Raw genomic sequence first — 26,055 nt, 5'->3', positions numbered from 1 at the left:
AGGTGGATCCTAATTAATTCCCAATTATCCTGTCAAAATCTCAAGGCTCTAACCCACTCTGAATAGTTGAACAGAGCCTATTGGGACTCCGGGTGGTTAGATCAATAATCCCCCAAACAGAAGAATATGTTAGTATAGGTTATGGCTTCTCCTGTGACTGGTTTTACCTGCATGTACACATCAGAAATAATAGCTGGTGCATTATTTGAGTCAGGTTGTTAAAAAAAGCTGGTAGCATTTATTTTTGTTTATATTTTTTATTTTTGAGTTTGTAATATAATTACTTCATTTATTTATAGTTTTATTACATTACCCCCTTTTTTTCCCTTCCTCCAAACCCTCCCATATACCTCTCCTTCCTCTCTTTCAAATCCACTGTCTCCTTTTTCATTAATTGTTGTTACATATATATGTGTAAGTGTATATACTTATATATTCCTAAGTACATAAATACAAACTGTTAATCTGTATAATGTTACTTATATGTATATTTTCAGAACTGACCATTTGATATTGGATAACCATTTTTTGTGCTCTTCCTTGGGGAAGACTGTTTCTCCAGCTCTCAGAATTCCTTAGTTTCCTGTAGTTTTTTTGTGTAAGATTGAGACATCATGAGCTTTCTACATTAGCTTCTTTATTGTTGTCCTTATTCAACTCATATTAGGCTGCCATGTTGGTGAAACTTTATGGGTGTGGCTTCTGATATTACTAGGAGACAAAAATATCACAGCAAACTCCAGATCCTCTGGCTTTTACAGTGTTTTTGCCCCTGGTTCTGCAGTGATTCCTAAGCCTCAAGTACAGGGATTGTATTATAGATGCATGTGTTGAGAATGACCTCCACAACTCTACAATTTGATTGCTTGTGGTTCTCTGTCATGGCCTTCATCTGTTGCAAATGGAGGTTTCCTTGAAGATTTCATTTAAACTATTTATGTATATTTATATACACATGTGTATGTATTATAGGTTGTCAGTTATTATATAAGACAGAGGATAATATTCACAATATATAAAGAACTCAAAATAAAAAAAATCAAAACAAAATATGACTCATTCCATAAATGACCCTGGGACCTGAACAGAGAATTCTCAAAAGAAGAAAATAAAATATCCAATAGATATCTCAAAAATGTTCATTTCCCCTGGCAGTTAGGGAAATGCAAGTCAAAACAACGCGAGGATTTTTCTCTTACCCCAGTCAGAATGACAAAGATCAAGAAAACAACCGATAACAAGTGCTGAGGAAGATGTGGGGAAAACAGAACCCTCATTTATTGTTGGTGGGATTGATAACTGGTCCAGCTACTTTTGTAATCAGCTTTCCTCCATGGTTTCTGCTTCAGTTCTTGCCTCCAGGTTTCTGCCTTGAGTTCCCTCCCTGACTCTCAGTATTAGAGGAGTGTTGTAAAATGAAATAAACCCTTTTCTCCCCAAGTTGCTTTTGGTCAATAGAAACTGTAACTAAGACAGTGTGTATATGTTTAAAATTGTAATACCTCTTCTTGTACCTCTCTGAACATACAGTAATAGTCAAGTAGCAACCAAGCACCCTTTAATTACCAACCATTTTAGGAAGTAAGGGAACTCTGATAGTACTGTATGCCCCAAGATATCGATTACTGTGTTCATGAGTGGACAGGAAAAATGAGAGTGAGACTAGTGACTATTATCGGGTTGATAGGTCAAATGTGAAGGAGGGGAATGGCAAAAGAAAGGGGAAGCAGCAGGGACAAAGGAGATGAGGAAGTTTGGGTTAAAGATAGAATGATACGATAGGAGTACAGGAATGCAGTGAGACAGAAATCTCACAGACTCACAGATCCTCTGTACTTTGTGAAAGCCTATTAAAAGGACAAAATGGAGGGAATGAGAAGAGAAAGAAAAAGAAGAGGAGAAGGGAACAAAACAGTGAGGGTGGGATGGAGGAAGGGAGGAAAATGGAGATGGGAAGAGGGGAAACGGGGAAAGAGAGGGGGAGAGAGAGCTGAGGAGAGGGAGAAATGGGGAAAGGAAGAGAGAAGGGAGAACAGAGCTAGCCTGCTAAACTGACATTAGGTTCTTCTTAAAGGAGGAATAAATGTGAAGGAGACAAGGCTAGATGGGAATGTAGAGTCTGAATAGTCTTCCCTGTTCCCTTCCTCCAGTCTCCACACAGTGTTCCGCTCTAGGCTTCCAGATTCCAGTCCTACCCTTTGTGAACTCAAATCACAGATGTTGGTCATGGATTGAGTCACACAATATTAGTCACCTTTCTGGATGGCCTTTCAGCATTCCATGTGACAGTAGTGGACCTTCTTTGAGCAGTCCTTCCTGGTGTCTGGTTCATGGTTTGGATTCTGTATCTGTATTCTCCTGCAAACTCTGCTTCTGGCCATATTTCTACCTTGCTTAAGAGAAGCAGGAAGATAATTCAACACCAACTTAGGCTATATATTCTGAATGTTAATTTACTATATTTTCCAATTGAATTGTTTGAAAGAGCCCCACATCGCCCCCCAGAAACACCAAGTATAGCAGCTTATGAACATATTTGTTGACTTCTGAACAACAACATCTTCTAGCCTCAAAAAGCTATTACCTCCAACCAAGCAAGGCAGAGGGAACAAACAGCAAAATTTGTGCATACTGACTGTTTGCTCTCCTTTTAAAATACAACAGTGCCAACTTCAACTCCCCAGACATCTCACTGAGTGTCAGTATGGGATAAATCCAGTATTATGTGCCGTGAAATGTACAGAACAATCTGTTTGATGTTTCCATCTAATCCTCAAAGATGTTTTTGCCTCAGTTCTACGTTCATCTGGCTCACGCCAGGTGCTATTTCCAGGCCTGATCCAGGCTTAAGGCATGGAATCTGAGAAATCTTTTGATCTTTATCAAAGCTCCCTTCTGAGTAATGTGCTTCTTTTGTTTTTCTGCTTTTAGAATTCTTTCAGTTTTGTGTAATCTTTTGGTGAACTCTGCTTATTATACTGGAGATCACTAAACTTCTTGAACCTAAATATTTGTGTTTTATCCCTGGATATGGGAAATTTTCAGCCACTATTTCTTTAAATGTGCCCCACCCGACCCCATCTGTTTCTTCTTCTAGAACTTGAGTTTTGCAAATATTAGATTTCTTTATTATATCCTATGGATCCTGTAAACATTTTTTATTCCTTTTTCCCCCTTTTTCTCATCTGGTTAGTTTCAGGTGATCTGTTGAATTCATTAATTCATTTTCTGCTTGATGTTGTTTTCCTTTTAAACTTTATTTTACATCAGTAAATGTAGTCTTTGGCTCCAAATACTTTATTTGGTTCTTTTTTGTGTTTGTTAATGTCTTTAACTTTTCATTTTGATTTTGTGCTGTTTTTTGATTTTGTTAGTTGTTTGTACTTGTTCTCTTAATTCATTTGACTTCCTCCAAAGAATTATTTTGGATTCTTTGTGAAACAATTTATGTATTTCCAACTGGGGTGTATTTATACTTTATTGTGTTCCTTTGACAGTGTATTTTACGAGGATTTTTTTTTGAGATCTTTTTAGTCTTGGAAAGAAGAATATGCCTTTTAAGAAATATTTCCCCCATCCAAAATTTGTGGACTGGCTTCGATAAGGAAACCCTTTCCTCTGTTTGGGATAATGGAGGTGGTAAGGTAGGGTGCATTTCTGCACTAGGCGCAGTGTCGCAATGAATCATGTGTGAGATCATGCCGTAGTTCCATATCTGAATGGAAAGACTATATTGTTAGTTCACGATACTGTATTGACAACAGCAAGAGCTGTGGAAGGTGCACAGTGGCTTTCGGAACTCTTGGGGTCCTTATTTACACAACGGTGTCTATTGGCTAGGTATCAATGGTAGAATCAAACACTAGTACTAAAAATTGAAGGGACATTTTTAGACATGTGCATGGTGGCAGAGACAAACTGTGGGTTTTTCAAATCATGAGGCCTTGGATGAGTGACAATAGGTTGGGTCAATGGGGTGCACATTTGTTATGAGAGCTTGATTGTACATGGCAGTGAGGCTGGAGCAGGGGGCATGTTGGGTTATCATGGACTCATGCTTGGTAGTTATTCTGAGTCACAGAGACAGAGCATCCAAGAAAGAAGTAGCTAAAATAACTATAGGAAATAAAGGTGGTAGCTTAGGAAACTTAGAAAATGTGGCAGCTGGGTTGCTGGGCTGGGCTGTCTCAAGTAGGAGCAATTCAGACAGTGCAGACACCTGGAAGGGAGAACTCTTGTAAATCAAGGATCTGGAGAACATTAAAGCTACAGGAATAGGGCCTTGGGTTAGGACAACTGTAGCAGGAATTGCTTACCTCTAGGAGATGGCTTAATTCTGGGAAAACAAGATGAGATAGAGTGTATTATATACCCAGAGAATGCGGAGGCAAAAAATACCTGATGCAAACAAACAAACTAGTCTCTGGAGCTTTTATTGCTAAAGGCTGGAGTCAGGCTGCTGCTATGTTAACAGTCAGTTATCTCATCAGTGTGAGCCACTAGGACTGCAGGGATCTGCTGAAGAACTCCTCTCTCCAACTCCTCCCATGCCCTCTCTCTCCAACTCCTCCCATGTCCCCTCCCAATTAATTCTTAGCCTCTTTATTATTATTATTGTTACATACATAAATAAGTGCGTAACTGTATGGACACAGCATGCTGAGTCAGTTTAGTGTAGCTTGTGAGTTTGATTGTAGGACTGACCACTTTTTCTTGGACAACCTAGGGGGCTCATCCCTAGGGGAGGCTAATTCTCTCTCTCAAGCCAAAGGGAGCAAGTAAGCAGCAATCCTCCATTGCTTCTGTTTCAGTTCCTATCTATAGGTTACTGCCCTACTTACATCCCTGCCCTGACTTCCCTCAGTGATATATGTTACCTGGAAGTATAAGATTAATTAAATCCTTTCTTCCCCAAGTTGCTTTTGAACATGGTGCTTTATCATAGCAACATAGAAACCCTAATTAATAATATATGCTTCAGTCTTGTGTAGGTCTTATGCAGATTACCAAAGCTGCTGGATAGCCTATCACTCTGAGAAGATAGTTAATAATTTTTCAAATATTTTAATAGAAATAGAGTTGCATCACTTTCCTCTCTCCCTTTTCTACCTCCAGCCCCTTTCATTTACCCTGCCACTAGCCTCTTCTCCACCACTCTTGAGCTGATAACTTCTTTTTCTTTGGTTAACATACACACACACACACACACACACACTCACACACACACACACACACACACACACACACACACACACACTGCTCAGTCAATTTTTGTTTTTTGTGTATATATAGTTTCATGACTGACCACTTTGTATTGGGCAACTAGTAAGGTGGCTCATACCTGGGAGAGGCTAATTCTCCTTCTCTACATAGTCATTAGTGTCCTATAGTTCTTTGTCTGGGGCGGGGTTTCCTGTGAAATTTTACCCATTGCCATTGTTCTGGATTTTTTTATGCAGCCATTTCTAAGAAAGACTGTTTTACAGCAAACTTCCTGGTATTCTGGCTTTTACAGTCTTCCTGCCCCACCTTCTGTGATGGTACTGAGCCACAGATGCAGGAACTGTGATGTAGATGTATCCGTTAGGGCTGCATTCTCCACAATCTTTTGAACTTTGCACTGTGTCCAGTTGTTATTTTTGGTGATAGTCTCCATTTGCTATAAAGAGAGATTTCTTTGATGAGGGGTTAATAGCTACACTTATCTGTGGGTAAAAGGAAGAGATTTAGGATATAGTTAAAGAATTGAGTTGGTCTAGCAAAGTGGCAGAAGTAAATTATTTTCTTAAGTCCAAAATCCAAGCATAAATGGGAAAGGTGCTCTCCAGATCCTACCCATTAATGAAGAGCTGGTAACAGTTGTAGCTATTGGGGGAGGGAGAATCATTCTTTTGGAGTTTGGAGAGAGAGAATTTGGAGACAGTTTGGAGAGAGAGGGAGTTTGGAGAAGAAAGTGGGGAAGATAAAGGAGAAATTGAAAGGGAAGAATGGAGGGTAGATATTTTCATACTTCATTGTATACATGTATAAAATTTTAAAATAATTTAATTCTACTAATCTCTATTGCAGTTTTATTTTAACAATGAACACTTCATGTTTCAGTGGGCCCATGTAGCTTAACAACCTAATCCAGAGAATTTCAATCTATTTCTCTCTCTCTTCTTTACAGTTTGAAGTCATTCAGTCATCTTTCTATGATCTCTTTTATCCCTATGTGCACAAGTATGATGTATGTACTCTTATACATCAACATATATTTTGATATCTGTATGCTGACTACTTTCTTATTTTTGTAAGTCACTGATACAGATTTCATTTGATCAAGCACTTCCTTTTGTAATAATAGTTTTGTGACAAAATTCTTCATTGCTCATATAAGACATATGCTATCCTAGTCTCTATTATAATTTTGATTTAAATCCTTAACTTTTTTTGGATTGATTACTTCTGATAAACTATTCCCATTTCATCTGCTTCTGTTTGGCTCTGGTGATCCCCAGTAATTTTGTAACCAACCTTTGCTATATTACCACCACTTAGGTTTGTGTACTGAGGTCTACAATGCCTTCATTTCTTCCTTCACATGGTTCAATCCTAGGGTACATTATAGGAAGGGAGGTTGATATATTTCTAGTAGGAAATCCATTGAAGTCTTATTACTAACACACTACTTTATAAACCATCAAGTATCACCGGAAAAAATTGAAGTAATTGTTCTACATAAGTACCTCCTTCCCCTCCCTTAATACTTCTAATTCATTAGAAAAAAAAGTGGATATTAATGCTCAGATATTTTATTATGAGAGCATATAAAGTAAACAATACACATTTAATAAGCCTACATTTTTTTAATTTTTTTATTTTTATTTTGCAATACAATTCAGTTCTACATATCAGCCACGGATTCCCTTGTTCTCCCCCCTCCCGCCCCCCTCGCCTTTCCCCCAGCCCACCCCCCATTCCCACCTCCTCCAGGGCAAAGCCTTCCCCACAGACTGAGATCAACCTGGTAGACTCAGTCCAGGCAGGTCCAGTCCCCTCCTCCCAGGCCGAGCCAAGCCATCCTGCATAGGCCCCAGGTTTCAAACAGCCAACTCATGCAATGAGCACAGGACCTGGTCCCACTGCCAGGATGCCTCCCAAACAGTTCAAGCTAATCAACTGTCTCACCCATTCAGAGGGCCTGATCCAGTTGGTGACCCCTCAGCCATTGGTTCATAGTTCATGTGTTTCCATTCGTTTGGCTATTTGTCCCTGTGCTTTATCCAACCTTGGTCTCAACAATTCTCGCTCATATAAACCCTCCTCATTCTCGCTAATTGGACTCCCAGAGATCCACCCAGGGCCTAGCCATGGATCTCTGCATCCAGATCCCTCAGTAGTTGGATGAGGTTTCTAGCACGACAATTAGGGTGTTTGGCCATCCCATTACCAGAGTAGGTCAGTTCGGGCTGTATCTCGACCATTGCCAGCAGTCTGTTGTGGGGGTATCTTTGTGGATTTCTGTGGGCCTCTCTAGCACTTTGAATAAGCTTACATTTTATGTATCCATTTTATTTAACAAAATATTGAATAACTTTATACTTTAGTAAAATTCAGTGAATATTTAATAAAAACAAATTTATGTTGTTTCCTGTAAATCATATTATCTACAGATAAGAAACCCTGAAAATTGTTCATCTCTGCACTTACCTTTCCTGACGTTTTCAACAGAGACTTTGCTAACATGAATGGATTGCTATTTTTAGTTCTTACTACCCATTTGTGTGATTGGGGGAGTGTAAAAAAACAGCAATCCAGTTACAAAGTATTGATTGCTCTTTAATCAAAGAGCAGTGAAGTTTTTATCTTGTGAAGTGTATATTGAAGTGTAGAATCAGGGCTCCAATGACAGACTTAACATTCAGAGTCGCTGCCCTACGGTGAGCTAGTATTATCTAATCATTAAACATTTTATGTCACAGGTTCTGAAAGTTCCTGTACTTCACTACTCATTCTTAAGTTTTTATGTGAGCTTTTTGTATTTTATTGAATTATTTAGTTTAATTTAGAAAAGTATTTGAGAGATAATTTAAAATTAAAAAACTAATTTACTTAATGGTTTTAATTTCAATTAGAATTTAAATTATTTTGTATTTTTATTTAGTTCTTCAAGAGTGTCACATGAAGTGTGATCATATTCACCTTCTGTTCCCCCTCACCAACTTTTCCCAGATCAGCTTTCCCATTCTCTTCCCACCCAAACATTGTATCCTTGTTTTTCCTAATCAAATTGTGCTGCTCAATAGTCTTGAATATGTGTCCTTCCACTGGAGTGTTGTCAGCTTATTAGTTGCTACACTCTTAGACAAAACTGACCTTTACTCTCCTAGCAGCTAACAATTGCCAAAAGCTCCTTGGCTAGCGGTAAAACTTCTTGTCCAGCTCTTTTCTCTGGGGCTTAACATGGCTTGGCTTGCATGCTGTCACAACTGCTCTGAGCACATGTGTACAGCTTCCATACTGTGTTCAGAAGGCATTGTTTTCTTGTAGTTATCCACTGCCTCTGGCTTTTACACACTTCCTTTCTATTTGTCTGCAGTGATCCCTGAGCCTTAGGGTGGGGAAATAGTATTATATAAAGTTCCACTAAAGGTTGAATATCCTGCAGTCTTTTATTCTCTGGGAGTAACCAACAGTTTTCTGATTGTCTTTGAGTCCTGTTGCAGAATAAAATGCATACCTGGAACCTTTATAGCGCCCGGAACCTATGGCTAGACAGATCATAGACCCTAAGAGAAAAATGGCCATTGTTATTCAGATAAATGGACATAGTATTAAAGCAACTCCTAAAGACTTATAATTCTTACTAAATATTTTAATAATAAAATTACATCATTTTCCCCTTCCCTTTCTTCCCTCTAACCTCTCCTGTATATATCCCTCCTTGCTCTATCTAGAATCCATGGCCTCTTTTTCTTGAATTGTATATATGTATATATTCCTAAATATATAAATACAATTTGCTCAGTGTGTATATTAATACTTATATGTATGTTTTTCAGGGCTGCTCATTTGGTACTGGATAACCAATTGGTGTGCTCTTCCCTGTGGAAGACTATTTCTCCCACTCTCAGCATTTCTTAGTTGTCTGTAGTTCTTTGTTTAGAGTTGAGACCTTGTGAGCTGTCCTGTGGTGATATTGTGTTCCCCAAAATATTGTGCACCCTAATAAACTTATCTGGGGTCAGAGAACAGAACAGTCACTAGATATAGAGGCCAGAAAATGGTGACACACACGCCTTTAATCCTAGCACTCCAGAGGCGGAGATCCACCTGGATCTCTGTGAGTTCAAGGCCACACTGGAAACAGCCAGGCGTGGTGGTAACACGAGGCCTTTAATCCCAGGAAGTGATGGCAGAAAGCCAAAAGGTATTTAAGGCATGAGGACGAGGAACTAGGCTGGTTAAGCTTTTAGGTTTTTGAGCAGCACAGTTCAGCTGAGAGGCATCTAGTCTGAGGAAACAGGATCAGCTGAGGAACTGGCAAGGTGAGGTGGCTATGGCTTGTTCTGTTTCTCTGATCTTCCAGCGTTCACCCCAATAACTGGCCTCAGGTTTGTTTTTATTAATAAGACCTTTTAAGATTCATGCTACACTGTCCCCCTTCCATGTTAGCTGTCTCCCTTCCATGTTAGCATATTTATTGGCACTATCCTTGTTCAGATAATGTTTAGGCAGCCATGTTGGTGAGACTTCATAGGTTTAGCTTCTCTGACATTTTCAGGTGGCATACTCTCACAGAAAACTTCCTGTTCCTCTGGCTCTTAAAATCTTTCTACCCCCTCTTCAGTATCCCTGAGACTTAAGTGAGGGAGTTGTGTTGTAGATACATCAATTGGGACAAGGCTTCACAACTCTTCATTTTGTTGGTTGTAGTTTTCTATAATGGTCTCTGTCAGTTTCCAAGAGACGTTTCCCTGATGAGGGGTAAGGCTTATATGTGGGTATAAGGATAAATATTTAGAATTAGTTAGAAACCGTCTTTTTAGTTGTTGGTCAGGGTTATCCAAGATACTGCCCAAGTATATGTGGCATGTTGCATTGTATATTACATTCTTAAGGGTATCGTGCCATGTTGGTCATTGCTGCCATTCATAGCATCCCAGCTGGGTAGGATTATTTGTTACTTTCCTTCTTTGGAAGCTTGCTTGGTGCCTTCTGGTAGAGCTTTCTCATGATGGAGTCCTTTCAAGTCAAACTCAGCTCGGGTCCTCTGGGTCCTCTGTCTGAAGTTCATGGTGTACATGGTGAGTAATAAGGTCTTACGTTCTAGAACTGGGATGTAATCAAGGACCTCAGCAATAGCCTGTAATGTATGGACAGTATCTTGGATAACCCTGACCAACAACTAAAAAGACGGTTTCTCATTTCTGCTGTTGAGGGTTTTGTTAGATGTCTATGGAGGGAACATTGCCAGCCAAGATGGGAAATTTTCATTTAAATTGTATGTGTATATGTAGATTTACAAGCATTATAGGTATTTTAGGTAGATAGATAGTAGCATGATTCCTTATAACTTTTTTCAGACATCCTTACTGTTATTTTACTTTCCTCCTCATTCTTCTGTAATTATATACCTTCCCCTTCCCTAATTAAAGCTGCCTGCTTTTCCCTTTTCCCACTTCAGATCATTTGTACCCTACTATTCCAGTCTCTATTGTTCCTTCCTGCCCCCAAAGTGTTCCCTTTTCACTTTCCTGATTTCTGTAGTTACTCGAGTTATATACTCAAATATGCAGATTTGGAGCTAGGAACTGCAGATGAAAGAGACTGTACAGTGTTTGTCTTTCCGGATCTGGGTTACCTTACTCAATATTATCTTTTCTAATTCTAGCCATTTACCTGCTAATTTTATGATTTAATTTTTCCTTACAATTGAATAATATTCCATAGTGTACGTGTATCACCTTTGTGTTATCCATTTGTCAGTTGAAGAACATTTAGGTTATTTTCATTTCCTAGTTATCATGGAGAGAGCACCAGTGAGCACGGCTGAGCAAGTATCTATGGAGTAGGAAGTCAAGTCCTTTAGGCATATCTTGAGTCATAAGGAAGATTTAATTTTAGCTTTTTGAGGAATCTCCACAGAGATTTCCAGAGTGCCTGGACAAGTTTGAGATAGCATCAATGGTGAATAAGGATTCCCTTTTCTCCACATCCCCTCTAGCGTATCTTCTTGGTTGTTCTGTTCAGGTTTGCCATTCTTACCGGGATAAGATGAAATTTCAAAGTTATTTTGATTGCATTTCCCTAATTGCCAGGGACAGCGAACACTTCTTATTCTTTTTTGTTTCTTCTTTTGAGAACTCTGTTCATATCCCAGGCCAGCTTTTTTGAATGGGTCATTTTTTTAATCTTTACTTTTTTTTTTTAGCTCTTTATATATTCTAGATATTAACCCTCTGTCAGAGGTATAAACTGCTGAAGATTCTCGCCCATTCTGTGAGCTTCCTCTTCAGTCAGTTGATTGTTTCTTTTCTCTTTTTCTCTTTTGGTTTTATTTCTTTGTATTTATTTCTTTTCTGTTTATTTATTTGGTTGTTTATTTTACGTCCCGACCACAGTTTCCCCTCCCTCCTCTCCTTCCATTCCCTCCTCCACCTCCCCTTTTCCCTACCCCCTCGATCAATCCACTCCTCCTCTGTTTCTTTCAGAAAGGGGCAGGCCTCCCATGGGTATCAACAAAACATGGCATATCAAGTCGCAATAAGACTAAGCATCTGTCCTTGCATTTAGGGTGGACAAGGCAATCCAGTATGAGGAATAGGTTCTCAAGAGCCAGCCAAAGAATTAGGGACAACCCCTGCTCCCACTGTTTGAAGTCCCACAAATAAACCAAGCTACATAACTGTCACATATATGTAGAGGGCCTAGGTCAATCCCATGTAGGCTCCCTGGTTGCTGGTTCAGACTCTGAGTTTCTATGAGCCAGGTTAGTTGTTTCTGTGGGTTTTCTTGTGATGTCCTTGATCCCCCCTGGTACATACAATCCTTTCTCCCCCTCTTCAGAAGGATTCCCTGAGCTCAGCCTGATGGTTGGCTGTGGGTCTTTGCCTGTTTCCATCAGTCACTGGATGAAGATTCTCTGATGACACTTGAGTTAGTCACCAGTCTGATCATAGGAGATGGCCAGTTCAGGCTACATAACCACTATTGCTGGGGTCATCCTTCTAGATTCATGGGAGTTTCCCTTGAATCAGGTCTCTACCTGTCCTTGAAAAGCGCCCTCCTTTTCCAGTCATCTCTTTCCGTACTCTCCCCTCTACCCACCTCTCAACCCAGTCGCTCAAGTTCCCATCCATCCAGGAGATCTCTTCTATTTCCCCTTCCCTGGGAGGTCCACGTGTTCCCCCTTGGGCCCTCCTTGTTACCTAGCCTCTCTGGATCTGTGGATTATGGTTATCCTTTATTTTACAGTTAACATTCACTTATGAGTAAGTACACACCATATTTGTCTTTCTGGGTCTGGGTTACCTTACTCGGGATATTTTTTTTTTCTAGTTCCATCCATTTGCCTTCAAATTTCCTGATGTCATTGTTTTTAACAGCTGAGTAATACTCCATTGTGTAAATGTACCACATTTTCTTTACCCATTCTTCAGTTGAAGGGCACCTAGGTTGTTTCCAGGTACTTGCTATTACAAATAAAGCTGCTATGAACATAGTTGAGCAAGTGTCCTTCTTATAGGATAGAGCATCCTTTGGGTATATGCCCAAAAGTAGTATCACTGGGTCTTGAGGTCATTGTTTTTTGCTCTTGTTTTTGTTTTTGCTTTTCCATTGGGTTGATTGGGCCAACGGTCTGTCAATCTTGTTTATTTTCTCAAATAACCAGCCCTTAATTTTGTTAATTCTTTGTATTTTTTCTAGTTTATTAATTTGTTCTGTGATTTTTTTTTATTATTTTGTGCAATCAACCAAATTTGGATTTGTTTTATTCATGTTTTTCCAAAATTTTGTTGGTTTCTTAAGTCATTTATTTGTGCTTTTTCTGGTATTTTATGTAGACATTTCAGCTATAAATTTCCCTTGTAGGACTTTGTTTAATGCATACCAGAGGTTTTGTTGTGTTATGTTTTAATTTTCGTTTAGGTTCAGAAGATATATTTTATTTCTTCTTTGACCCATTCATCATTCAGTCATATGTTGCTTTAATGGCATGAGTTTGTATTTACTAAAGATTTGTTTGCTGTTGGATTTAAGTTTATTGCATTGTTATCAGATAGGTTACATGAAGTTGTTTGAAACTTTTTAACTTGTGAAGATTTGGGGTTTTTTGTTTCACTTTTTGGGGGTTTGTTTTGTTTGTTTTATCCCAGGATGTGGTCTATTTTAAAGAAGCTTCCATGTGCTGCTGAGTAGAATGCATATTCTTTGGTGTATGGGTGGAATATTCTGTCAATTTCTGTTAGTCCATTTGATATATGATACCATTTAGTTTTGATGTTTCTATATTTTTTTGTCCAGATGACCTGTCTATTGGATAAAGTGGTGTATGGAAATCACCTACTATTAATGGGTTATTAATATTAATATTAATCTGTGTCTTTAATTCCAGTAATACTTTTTTTTATGAAATTAGGTGCAGCAAGTTTGGTACATATATATTTAGTATAGTAGTGTCTTCTTGGTTAACTATTTACTTGATTAGAATGAAGTTTTCCTCTTTATCCCTTCTGATTAGTTTTAGTTTGGAGTCTATTTTATCTGATATTAGGATAGTGATGCCTGTTTGCTTCCTGATCTCTTTTGATTAAAATTCTTTTGTCCATTCTTTTACTCTATTTTTAAAGCTATTGTGTTATAGACAACAGATAGATAGTTTTGTTTCTTGATCCATTCAGTCAGCCTGTGTCTTTTGATGGAGAATTGAGGCCATTGATATTTAAAGTTATTGTTAAAACATGTATTTTAATTGTGGTCATTGTGTTGTTAATTTTTAGTGGTTTTGTGTGTGTGTGTGTGCACATGACTTTCCATTTGGTCTATTGGATATCATTTTTAAGGCTGTTTATATTATGAAAAGTTTTTCTTTCTGTTTCAGTGATGGCAGATAGCTTTACCGGATAAGTCTAGGTTTGCCACAGTGTTCTTTTTGTACTTGAAATGTATTGTTGCAGGCTCCTCTGGCTTTCAAAGTTTCCCTCAAAACCTGAGCTGTTATTCTGGTGTGTTTTCCTTTTTATGTGACTAGTGTTTTTTCTCTTGAGCTTTGAACATTTTTTTCTTTGTTCTGTATACTTACTGTTTTAACTATTACATATCATGGGTATTTTCTTTTCTGTTCTTGTCTATTTGATGTTTTGTGTGCTTCTTATATTATCTGTATAGGTATGCATTTCCTTAGTATGGAGAAGTTTTCTTCTATGGTCTTGTTGACAACCTGTTCTATGATATTGACCTGGTATTCTTTTACCTCATCTATTCCTATAATTCATTGAGAGGTATCTTTAGGTTAGTGGCAGGCATGAAAAGTCCTGGCTGAACACTTAAAGGTTGAGAATGTTGGAGGCATTGGTGGTCTGATTAGACCAGGGCAATGGATGTGGGACCATGCTAGGTAGGGGAGGGTATTTGGAGGGGATATCAGGCAGACTAACCTGTCTAGGCCCTGGAGAAGCTAGTTCTTACATTTTAAGGATCTACAAAATTTTTCTTTTGTCGAATGTCATTTTCACTGTTTGTTTTGTGTTTTAGACAAATTCTAGATGTTCTCAAGATCAGCAAGTGACTTGTGGTCTTCTCTTGATCCAGGCCCTTGTTACATGGATTCCCTACCTGTAATTATTCAGCTACCATTCTGATTCTTGACATTTGCTTTAACAACAGAAATCAGTCATACCTGATAAAAATCTGTCATGAGAGAAAGTTGATTCCATGTCATTGGTTATTTATTGAAATGTCTTGGCCCATTGTCAGTTTCTCTCTTTTAAAACTCAGGTTAAATCTATCAGAAAATTTAGTGAGTATCCTTCTCACCCTGAATCCCCCATGCAAATATTTCTCTCTTTTTGCCAGTGGCCAAGGTTTCCACGGTATGTTTCTTCTACTTCTGATTTGTTGTAGTGGCTTTATAACTATTAATAGTGTTGTTTACTAGCCCTGAGATCATCTGCTTGACTTTTAATACAACAGCAGCCAACTGGCCATTCTTGTTTCTGTGTAATGTGTGTACACTACACACACATCAGTGTATGAGTGTATGAGGCCAGAGGTCAATTCAGGTGTCTCAGCTATCACTTTCCACCTTATTTATTGAGATGGGTCTCTCACTGAGATCTGTTCCTTTTGTAATTTTTAAAAATTTGTTTTGCGGGCGGTGGTGGTGCACGCCTTTAATCCCAGCACTCGGGAGGCAGAGCCGGGCGGATCTCTGTGAGTTCAAGGCAGCCTGGGCTACCAAGTGAGTTCCAGGAAAGGCGCAAAGCTACACAGAGAAACCCTGTCTCGAAAAACCAAATAAATAAATAAATAAATAAAATAAATAAATAAAAATTTGTTTTATTTTGAGATTATAGTACAATTACACTTCTCCCTTCCTTTTCCTCCTTCTAATCCCTCCCATATACCCCTCCCCATTCTCCTTCAAATTTACTGCCTCTTTTTTCACTAATTGTTATTGCATGCATATATGTATATACATCTATTTCTAAATATAACCTCTTTGTTGCATATAATGTTACTTGTATGTGTGTTCTTTAAATATGTATTTGTTATAAATATATCAGGCCCTCCAAAACTTCCTATCTTACTAAGGTTCAAACCTAAAATCACTAAGGTTCTGAACATTCAGAATACCCTTATGTCAATGAATCCTTATTTTCCTTTTTCCATGTAACTTACTCTAGCTATCCTGTCTCCTGGATATCTCTAGGACACACCAATTTCATTCTGTCCTGGGGATCCATAGTCTTGGGCTTCTTTTCTGCATAGAAAGTTTTTCTTCAGATAGTTATATGATTTCTCCTTCTTTAAATACTACCTTTTAATTTTTTTCTTGGAACTTTCAACATGAACACTGCATCTACATAGCCCTCTGCCTCTGTCTACCCTGGTTCTCACTGCTCCCATGTTTTCCTTCACCCTCTAAAATTCCTGATCACTTAATTATATATATATATATATATATATATATATATATATATATATATATATACACACACACATCAACATGTATGTATATATATACATCAACATGTATGTGTATATATATATATATGCACACTTGTACATACAACCTACTGAGTCCATTGAGTATGGCTCATATGGAATTGGATAGCCTATGCAGGAGCTCCTCTTTAGAGGAAGAGCAGCCATTGACCATCTATAGCTCTTTATCTAGGATAGGTTCATGTGGAATTGGCATGTCAGCTAGTGTTGTCATTATGCTGGTCTTTTTCAGGCAACCCGTTGAGTACATTTCCCTTGTCACATCTAGGGGACATTATCTAGTGTCATGGGCCTATGGCTCTTATGGATAATAATTTCCCCAGGAAAATTTCATTATACTCTTTAGACTTTCCTAGCTCCTTTCAGTGGCAGAATGTGTTAGTTCGTCACTGCAAGAAGTAGACTCTCTGGTTCACCTCTTCCAATGGTTACTAGAATTTTATTTGCCATATTCTGTTTACTATGGGTAAGGTTAGTCTCCCTTAACTACCCAGAATTGTTTTATTTTTCCTACTTACTCATTATTGCTACATGAACTTTGTAATTGGTTTGCGTAGCTACCAATTGTGTAGCTATCTTTTAATTTTTTATTACTAAATTATGAATCAAATAAAAATTGACATTACCTTAATATTCTTACATATGAACAAGATCTGTCTTTCTATTATTTCAAGACTTCCTTGGGGTCTCTGAGCCTTTATTTTTCCTTCTTCTTTTCTCCACAGCAAGACGGATTCTGGATATACTCTGAATATTGTAACAACCACCTGGATGCCTGCATGGAACTCTCCAAGCTGATGAAGGACAGCCGCTATCAACACTTTTTTGAGGCCTGCCGACTCTTGCAGCAGATGATTGACATCGCTATCGATGGTTTTCTTTTGACTCCAGTACAGAAGATCTGCAAATATCCCTTACAGTTAGCTGAGCTCCTGAAGTATACTGCCCAAGACCACAGGTAAGGGGTTTGAGGACACAAAGTAAATGTCTTTTGAATATTGGTACCTTTTGACAATATATAGCTTTGCAGTTCTTGAGCTGTAGTTAGTTTATCTGTAAAGCATGTTATATTTCTCCTTACTTCAGAAGACCCTTGTGAGTAAAGTAAGGGTTATACTCTAGAGGGTTGCTTATGAAGTTGTAAGTCAGTCTGCACACAAAATCATATACATCATCATTATTATGTAACTTATACCCCACCTTCATGGACTGAAGCCTATAACTTGGCTTTTAATACTGGGCTCAGCCTCATGAATCAAACCTGACATAGTAATTGCTCAACCATTTATTCCATTCTGTTTGAAAGACTCAGATGTCCTGCTAATATTTTTCACAACTAGTACCAATCCTACATTCTTTCTGCAAAGCTAATTCTCTTGTTTACATATGTAACTTTTCTACCCCTTTCTACCCCACCCACTATATATTTTATATAGACTTTGAATATAGTGGAGGGAAAACAGATTGAGACCTTCCTTGAAGCTTTTTTCTTTAGTTTTTTAATATTTTCTTTTCTTTCTTTCTTATTTTCCTCCTCCTCCTCCTCCTCCTCCTCCTCTTCCTCCTCCTCCTCCTCCTCCTCCTCTTCCTCCTCCTCCTCCTCCTCTGAGACTGGGCCCAACTATGTTTTCCTGCCTGGACCGCAACTCAATATGTAGATAGACCAAGCTGGCCTCTAGCTAAAACAGATCTGCCTCCTGAGTGCTAAAATTAAAGGCATGTGCCATCACACTCCACAGTTCTTAAATTTTTTCAAGGGAACTTACCCAGCAAGGGCTATAAAGGCTATCTCTTTGAGAGGAAATGATGCATTTCATCTCCTACCAGTATGGTATGTGCTAAAAATAATCCCCATTGATGGCGATGGCTTACAGTAAACAAGCCCCACCCTTTCACATATCTTACCTCGAAACTTAGAGACTCAGAATATTTCTAGCTTGTCTTTATTTGGTATGAAATTCCTGAGTTTGGACTTGTTGGTTCAGCTCAGCACTAATTCTTATAATAAGCATTCCAAGAAGAAAGAAGTCTCTCAAATTTCCTACCTTTCATTTTAAAATAAAATATAGTTACATCATTTTCCTATTCCATGTCCTTCTCATTACCCTTCCCCATGTCTCTTTTCCCCTGCTCTCTCATGGCCTCCTCTTCTTTAACAAATTGTTATATATGCATATAAATTTACACAACCTGATGAGTTCGTTGTTTCCTGAATGTATGCTTCTAGGGCTGATCACTTGGTACTGAGTAACCAATACGGAGGCTTTCCCCTTCATCATATATTTCCAATGATGAAAACTCAATGGTCACATATTATTTGGCAAATATCTACATCAACTTCAAATATTTTCCTATCAGACTTCCACAACTTATTTGAAGGAATAATTTTTGGTCTCCTGACAGTGGGCCAGAGACTGACAGGACAAGGAAGCAGAAGAAAAAGACAGAAGACAAAGCCAGAGAAAACCTTTTTTGGGTCTCAGGAAGCTATGTTAAGATGTCCTGAGCAACTTGTAGGCAAGTCTTAGAGACTTAGTCTGATAGGAATGTCTGAAATGAGACAACCAGGGTGGTCTCTGAGGTAGAAGACTGGATGAAAAGTGATAAACAGTAAATAAAATTCCATTCACTTGTGAGAACTTGGCATAATTGTCCCTTACTTAAGAAGAAAAAAGAAAATATATAATAGGAGAGTTAGTTGATGTGTCTAAAACTAGAAAATCTTGGTTCCATCCCTTCCAATAATCAGTAGCAGCCAGACCTCATCTGAGAACCCAGAGACACTGACCGGAGTCAGAGTACATCACAGCTATTTTCTTATTTTACTCACCTTTGAGGCTAGTGGTACAGATTAGATATGACAACATTCATCCTTTAACCACTGTAAGAAAGATAGCCAGTAAAAATGACAAAACTAACAATTATAGAGCAACAGCCATGATTGCCTAATACTTGTGGTCAGGAAGAACATTTTCATATCCTTAATGTCCAATTGAACTTCATGTGTATATGGCCTTGGATTAATTAAGATCATAACTAATACAACTGAGGAACTAATTTTTTTTAGCTTACTTAAGTTTAATTAAATGTGACTGTGGTACCATTCTAGACAAAATAATTGTGGGGGCCCACAGAGGCTCCCTGGTAAGACTTTACTCAAAGACAGAGAATCTGAGCTTGCTTTACCCCTCAGGGCTGCATAATGGAATGATGTGGCCACAGGTATGGTTACCAGGTGTTTTGAAGGGTCTACATTTGGCTGTACATTGTGCTTTGATCTTGAAAGGGGGAGGTCTTTTGTCTGTCCCCTTGGCAGTATATAAAAAGACAATTAGAATAAAGGACGAGGTGGCTTGGTATTGACCCAGAGCCCTCCCAAAGCTATCCTGTGTCTCTGTCTTTCTTATTGTCTCCTTCTATCTTTCTATCTAATACTTCCTCAATCCTCTCTCCTCCCCGAAAAGAACTCTTCAACAGGTCAGAGCTAGACTTGAACAGACTCCCACAAATAATTTTATGATTACTTCCCAGAAAATGGATTAAAACACTGATATCCTAAAATCAACAAAGAAAAGACACAGGGCATAGGGAACTGGGCCTGAAGAACTGAAGTACATATTTATGCCACTGTCCTGTCCTGTGTCTAACTGGCAGGCTCAGACAATCTTGTCAAGGAGAAACATTGGCAAGGTTAGAGAGCACACAGATCAAAAAGGAACAAGCAATGTGAAAGGATGAAATACAGAAGGAACAAATGTGAAGTTTTACAGGTGAATCCACAGAATCAACAATCCAAGGACTGGTTGAGAGATACTGCTCCTAGAAAGCATGTTTTGAAGAGACTTAGAAAGTATAATTAGTTGATAATACACTCAATATGAGTCATCATAGCAATAGCTAATATTCATTAAGGCTCAAAATAAGAATACTTCTAGCTTTCTTGAGAAAGAATAAATTGGTTAAGAAGAAAAGTCTGTTACTACGGTGGATCAAGTGTAATAGTGTTTGAGGTCCATAGTTCTGGAACATGGGCAAGGTACAGACTGGAGTCATGGACGTTATCTAAGAGGAGGTGTTAGATAGCCTCTGTCCTGACAATTAGAATTCCCCTCCTTAGGCCTATACTTGTTCCATCACCCCATTCTCCAATACATTAAGAAGAAAAAACCATTTTTTTGCATCCTTTTCTCACGACTTTTTCTTTAATCAGTGCTGGAAGAGTAAGAAAGCTACAATCACAAGATTTTTTAGCTTTACTAAGAGAAAGTATTAACACTGAGCTGTAATGAATCTTATTTCCTTTTCAGGTCATTCTGTCTGTATCAAATGGTTGGAATCTCACTTTCAATCTGCCTTTCATAAGAGCTGTTCAGTTGGAAACTAGGTCAGACAAGCAGACAAAATTGAGTAGAATGATATGCCTCTCAACACATGAGTAATCAAATGTTTCCAGAAGCTGGGGTATAGGTTGCACTTCTCAGACCAAGAATTCTGTGGGAGGCAGCCTGTATTGTATCTACTACTGGAGAAATGTTTGATTTGAAATAAACATACAAATAATACTCTTGGATCAAGAGTAAAACAGTATGTATAAATGATTGCATTTAATTTATTAAACCCCTCCATAAATTATGCCAAAATTCTCCCCATTTTATGCATGAGAAAATTGAATCAAGTGTGAGTGACACTTGCTAGTTAGCAATAAAATTGGATATAAACTCATGAAGTCTGGCTTCAAGTTCTGTGTTCTCATACATTATGCTACTACATCTATCTCCTTACTGTGCCAGAGGAAAAATCGCAATGTTATTCCATGGTGACCATGGGCAGAGACTCCTTAGAAATACAGAGAGAAGAGAGGAGTAAAGTGTCTTCTGGACTATGCCATGTATAAGGCTTTTCTTTTTCTTTATCCTTGTCTGGTTTTATCAGATACAACACAAACAGGTATAAAAATAAAGAGGTCTGTTTCCCCTGTGAAAGAAGTTTATAGGTAGGATATCTATAAGTCATATAGTCATCTCTTCCAAAAATAGGACAGGAAATATAGTTGTTCTCTAGGTGGTATAGATTACCATCTGATAATCAAGACTCTTACTAAGGAGGAAAACTAGAATGGATTTAAGATTGGCATTTTGCACATTGGTTCATCCACCTTTCACTCATATCTTCACAGTGATTATAGATATGTTGCAGCTGCTTTGGCTGTCATGAGAAATGTGACTCAGCAGATCAATGAACGCAAGCGACGTCTGGAGAATATTGACAAGATCGCGCAATGGCAGGCCTCTGTCCTGGACTGGGAGGTAGGACCTTTATCAACAGGGGTGTTGGGAGGTCCCAGTTGCTTGTTGAAAAGCTTGTTATCTTAGCCAACAATTAAAAAGGAATAAAAGGATTTATTTTAAACCCAAGGCAAAGCCAAGGAAGGAGTATTTAGAATAGTCTCTGAAGTTTGGTGAAATCTTTGTGACTTTATTTTATTTATTTTACTTTATTACTTTTATTTACTCATTTTACTTTATTGTGACATATTAAGAAAGACAGTGTTCATCTCTTTGGGTGATTTTAGGAAACAACTGGATTGACTTTAGTACCATTCCAATGCTCTTTTTGTCTTGGATTTGAGATCATAAACTTCATAGGTAGATAAGTAGTAGTACATACTAATGTACTGCAAGGCACACAATAAAGGTTTGGTATTCTTGTTTATAACCATATAGAATATCAAGTATACTTATTTTGCTCTTGGTGAGATCACCTCATTCTAGTATATCTACTAGACTAATCAAGCATGCATATTCTAGGCTGTAACTATCATCTTGCCAAATCCAATGACCAAGCTCTGTTTTCATCATCATTCTAAAAATAATCTGTCACCTAGTCATCACAACATAGACACCCACAGTTTCTTTGAACTTTGAAAGGAAATGACTGAAGTCATCAACCTTTCCTTCCCAAATGCCACAAACTAGGAGTAATAACAGCTCTTACTCATCTTGCAGACCCAAGTTGTGTGATCTGATAGTATGTAGGCTGACATAGTCAAGATGGAAAATGTCATCAGGCAGGAAGTGACATTCTTAAACTTTGTGGTGATAGTATAGATATAGATCCAATATCTTTTTGTACTGCCCTCACCTCAGGCATAATTTTCTGTGTTTAAGTAACAGTATTTCTTTTAACATTTCAAATTGTTTAGTCTATCCAAAGGGGACCATTACCAGTCTTAACAAAGAGTTAGCCAATGTTCAGGCAAATTTTTTTTTTCTATTCTTGCTAATGTGGATGATTTAAAAACACCACAATTATTATCAGTTGACACATTTTTATCCCATTTGATAAATAAGATCCTCTAAGGGTAGAATATCAGTGATACCTTGAGATATAGAAAAATTAATATATATACAGAGAGAATAAATACATTGATTTCATTCATTTATACACATATATATGTGGACACACACATATGTATGTACACATACACACATATGTAAGCCCTCTTGCTTATAAGGAGAAGCCATCACTCCCCAGACTTACTAGAAAGTAATGGATTTGCCTTTATGTGTTTTTTCCTCTGTTCATTTATTGTAGGAGAGATAAGGAGCAAGACCAAATTAACTTTAAGCAAGCCTACCAACAGAGACACTCTGAATCTGGCAAGACCCTTTTCTGTCTCTTTTGCAGGCTTTCTTGTAAGGAAAGGTTCCAAAAAGCCACTGAATTCCTATTCTTTGAAAGGTTTTTCTTCTGCCCTGAAACATTTTTCCCCTTCTAATTTTTTATGTGTTTTCTGAGTCTCCATAAATTAGAGAGGTGAATAAAAGTTTGAAACCCTTTGGCCTACCCAAAGACCTTTTTTACCAAACTCCAAGGACTTGAGCTATGGTTCAAGGAATCAGTGTCTGAGAAAGCATTTCCTGTTATATTTCTGGAATGAGGGAGGTGCTCCTTGAGTGGACACATACAGTTAATTCTGACCGTGTTTCTGGAGGGGTGGTGGAGAAGAAATGGAGGATGGGGGTAGGAGATAATCAGACAATGCCTGCCTTACAAATAAGCAAGCAAGCAACGCTTCCCAGCGTGGGCCACTCCCCACCTCTCTCAGATGTAGAAACAAACAAGGGGGCTGTCAAAACACGTCCTCATGGTGACTTCAGCTGTAGTCATCAAGTGAAAAACAGTAATCACAGGGGAAACCTTCAAAACCTAATATCCCTTGAAGAGGGAAAGGTAGGATTGGTGACATGCAGGCAATTGTTGTTGGCTTGGTAAATCAGATTATCTGGCCAAAGAGCAGAAAACCCTGCCTTAAATCAGTATCTGTCTCTTTCCCCTCATCTTTTTCTCATGAGTATTCAGATTTCTTTACCTTACTCCAGTTACATTATCAGTCACTTGTTATAGCGTCTGGAGACTATACCCCTCAGAACTCCTGAAAAATAAAGAGATAAGTTAAATTGTCCTGTACTTCTTCAAGTGATTATAACTCAGGGCAGTTTAGAGTAGCAGAAGGGAGGAGATTTCCAAGGACTGTAGTTTCTGGAAATTTTCCATGTCTCAGTTCTCTGGTTCAGAGTTTTGGATGAGCTGTCATTTTGCCTCCGTTCACATTAAATCATTTTAAACAAAGAGAAATGGAACATATCCCTGATAGCTTCTCTTCAGCCTCTTTTGTCCTGAAGATTTTCAGAAAGTGCCCTTGTTTGTAGCTCATATTTGGGAGCTGGATCACATGGTCATAATTTCTCTTTGGGGTTTCCCTCCCTTTCTTGCCTGCTTATATAATACCCCATGTCCTTTTCTGGTTTACCATTGGATTGTATAATCCAAAGAAACTGAAAAAACAAAACAAAACTAGTATGATAGATATAGAAAAGGTATCCATTTAAAAGTGAAGGTGAATAAATGAAGCGCACTCCTTGGTCCAAAAGATGAAACATAGGCCCGGGTAGACATGTCACTTCTCTACACTTATTGACACATAGGTTAACACAGGTGCCACTGAAGATCAAATTGGTTGAAAAAGATGACATTTCTTTTGCCCTTATTTCAGGACTGTTCAACCTTTTGACATTAAAACCTGGCATTTTTCATCACCAAACATATTGGTTCTCATTTGTACCAGGCTTTTTTCTTTGGGGCCACCAACCGGCTCCCAAATCATGACACAGAGACTTCTTATTGGTTTTGAATACTTGGCCTAGCGTAGGCATGTTTCTGGCTAGTTCTTTTAATTTAAATTAACATGTTTCTCTTTATCTACCTTTCGCCTTGGGCCTTATCACCTTTCTGTATATCTTACTTTCACTGCTTCTGTATGTCTGGCTGGTTGGCATCTGCCTGGCTTCTTACCCTGGGCGTGTCCTCCATTCTCTCCTCCTTCTCTAGTTCCTTCTTCTCTTTCAAGCCTAGATTTCTCCTATTTATTCTCTCTGCCCTCCAGCCCTGCCTATCCTTCCTCCTGCCTAGCTATTGGCTGTTCAGCTTTTTATTAGACCCATCAGGTACCTTGGGCAGGCAAGGTGAAACAGATGAAACACATCTTTACATAATTAAACACACATCCTTACATTGTTAAACAAATACAGCATAAACAAAAGTAACACACCTTTACACAGTTAAAGTAATATTTTTCAGTATAAATGAATGTAACACATCTTTGCCCAGTTAAAATAATATTCCACAGTACTCATTCATAGGTTTCCTGGGATGCATGCAGCTTATGGACCACAGGTTACATATGCCTGCTAGGCCATTCAGGCCATAGCTCCATCATCAATTATCCTGTAATCAGGATGAAGTAAAGCTTAACAAAATGGGTTAGTTAGAATTAATTAAAATTAAATGAAGCCTACTCCTTGAGATTTTGGCTGCAAAAAAAAAATGTGAAAAGCTGATAAGAAAGTTTTGGGTAGGGTTTAATGGTCACTACTCATTTATTAACCATTGATTCATTCTTTGTAGATCATTTATTGAATACTTTCCATCAGGCTTGATTCTGTGTTCTAGAAATGTGTTAAGTGGTGGAGCAAAGTTTTTATAGTTTATGTTTCAGTAGAGAAGAAAAGCAACACTTAAGCATGCTATCATCAGATGTTGATAGGGATTATGGGGAAAATTAAATAACAGGCTAGAGTAATTGAAAAATTACCAAAAGGAACAACACTTGAGAAAAGACCTGAAGAAGATGAAAGAGAAAAATCATGTGAGCTTTTTGTGGTCGACCATTTCAGGTAGAAGGAAGAGGCATAACAAAGCCTCTGAGATATGAGAATATATAGTCTAAGAAAAAGAAAGCGGCCAGTGTGGCTAGCGAAAAGAGCAGAAATTGTATAGGAGCAATTGGAGGTCAGCCTATATGTTCTCATCTAAGGACTTTGTTTCCAGTTTGGATGGAAGGCACTGGAGGATTTGATATGTGATTTTAGGAGACTTGCCTTTTTTTTAACCTGATTATATGTATTTATTATTATTATTATTATTATTATTAAGAAATTTTCTATTCATTTTACATACCAACCACAGATACCCTCCTCTCTCTCCTTCTACCCCCCAGCCTTCTTTCCCATCCCAACCCCCATTCCCACCTCTTCCAAGGCAAAGCTTCCCTTGGGGAGTCAGCAGAGCCTGATACACTCAGTTGAAGGAGGTCCAAGCCCCCCCTCCCCAGACCAAAGCTGTGTAAAGTGTCCCACCATAGGCAGTAGCCTCCACAAAGCATGCTCATGCCCTGAGGATGGATCCTGATCCCACTGCCAGGGGGCCCCTTAAGCAGATCAAGCTACATAACTCTCACCTATCCAGTCCCATAGAAGCTCAACAGCTATTGGTACACAGTTC

The 26,055-nt window shown here is 38.3% G+C and overlaps 1 protein-coding gene across 2 annotated transcripts in view; it reads left to right on the top strand.

Annotated features, from left to right (window-relative positions):
* Nucleotides 1–26,055, top strand: part of Arhgef9 (Cdc42 guanine nucleotide exchange factor 9) — a 97,212-nt gene that overhangs the window by 41,675 nt on the left and 29,482 nt on the right. For both annotated transcript variants that reach the window (XM_059250135.1, XM_059250136.1), the window contains exons 4-5: nucleotides 16,938–17,170; nucleotides 21,389–21,518. In XM_059250135.1, coding sequence (XP_059106118.1) covers nucleotides 16,938–17,170; nucleotides 21,389–21,518 — 363 coding nt within the window. The remainder of the gene's footprint in view (nucleotides 1–16,937; nucleotides 17,171–21,388; nucleotides 21,519–26,055) is intronic.

The sequence above is a fragment of the Peromyscus eremicus genome, chromosome X, assembly GCF_949786415.1.
Source record: "Peromyscus eremicus chromosome X, PerEre_H2_v1, whole genome shotgun sequence".
NCBI classification, from domain to species: Eukaryota; Metazoa; Chordata; class Mammalia; order Rodentia; family Cricetidae; genus Peromyscus; species Peromyscus eremicus.
The sequence above is the reverse complement of the archived record's forward strand: the minus strand, read 5'-3'. Positions and strand labels throughout refer to the sequence as shown.